The sequence below is a fragment of the Acyrthosiphon pisum genome, unplaced genomic scaffold (assembly GCF_005508785.2).
Source record: "Acyrthosiphon pisum isolate AL4f unplaced genomic scaffold, pea_aphid_22Mar2018_4r6ur Scaffold_1962;HRSCAF=2472, whole genome shotgun sequence".
NCBI lineage: Eukaryota > Metazoa > Arthropoda > Insecta > Hemiptera > Aphididae > Acyrthosiphon > Acyrthosiphon pisum.
In genome coordinates this window covers 3,722-4,648 of record NW_021768903.1, presented here as the reverse complement: position 1 = coordinate 4,648, position 927 = coordinate 3,722, and the positions used below count along the sequence as shown (strand labels likewise).

Here is a 927-nt window from a genome sequence, read left to right as displayed (position 1 = left end):
TTATCAGCTTCCCATAAGAATAGTGTAAATTTTTGAGATGTGACCATTCTGATTTCATATATTCTGTGGTAATACCTACTGAATTAAGTAAATTTGAAAAATGTAAAATAATACAATTATTTGCTTAAATTTTAACTCTGAACCCTGAACTCTGAAGTAACACAACAATAAATAAATTACAAAATGTTATAGTAAGTTCTCAAAATATGCAAAACCTTTAAAATAACACTTGTTTATTTATACTTTTAGATACATTAGTTTTTTTTTAGTGTTGTATTTATTATAATTTATAATATATATATAATCTAGTTATTAATTGTTATAATTTTTTACATGCATTATTATTTTTTTTTATAGCTGTAAATTGTAATATTATGTGGAGCAATTATAAGAGATTATTTAATGGTTTTAGTGTAAATACAATTATTTGTATAGCTTATAAAAGCCATTATGAAGCGCTAAATATCTCTAAAACTGCCACACATAAAGAAATAAAAGATGCGTATTATCGACTATCAATGATATATCATCCAGATAAAAATAAAGGAAGTGAAGAAGCTGCAAAAATTTTCCGTGATATAACTTCAGCATATGAAATCTTGGGAAATGTCCGTCAAAGAAAATTATATGATAGTGCAGCTAACTTAAATCAAAATTCTTCTCAATTTACTACTAAACAACAACCTTTTGAAACAATGTATACAAAAAATGATATTTATAAAACCAATGTCAGTAGCAGAGACTATAATTTTGAACAGTGGTCTAAGGCTCATTATACAAATGTATTTAGGCGACACCATGAAACTCGACAAAACATACAGAAACAAATGAAAGATGATATGCAGACGACAAATTCATATAATTTATGACATTATGGTCTTTGCAAGTATTTAAAACTTCAGCATATGAAATCTTGGTAAATTTAGA

At 25.5% G+C, this 927-nt stretch overlaps 1 protein-coding gene across 1 annotated transcript; it reads left to right on the top strand.

Moving 5' to 3' along the window:
* Nucleotides 1-79: 79 nt before the first annotated feature.
* Nucleotides 80-808, top strand: LOC100573162 (chaperone protein DnaJ-like). Its single transcript, XM_003248508.4, is given in 3 exon segments — nt 80-191; nt 358-762; nt 765-808. Coding segments are annotated over 2 exon segments (414 nt in total). The 5' UTR covers nt 80-191; nt 358-374; the 3' UTR covers nt 791-808.
* The last annotated feature ends 119 nt before the right edge of the window (nt 809-927 follow it).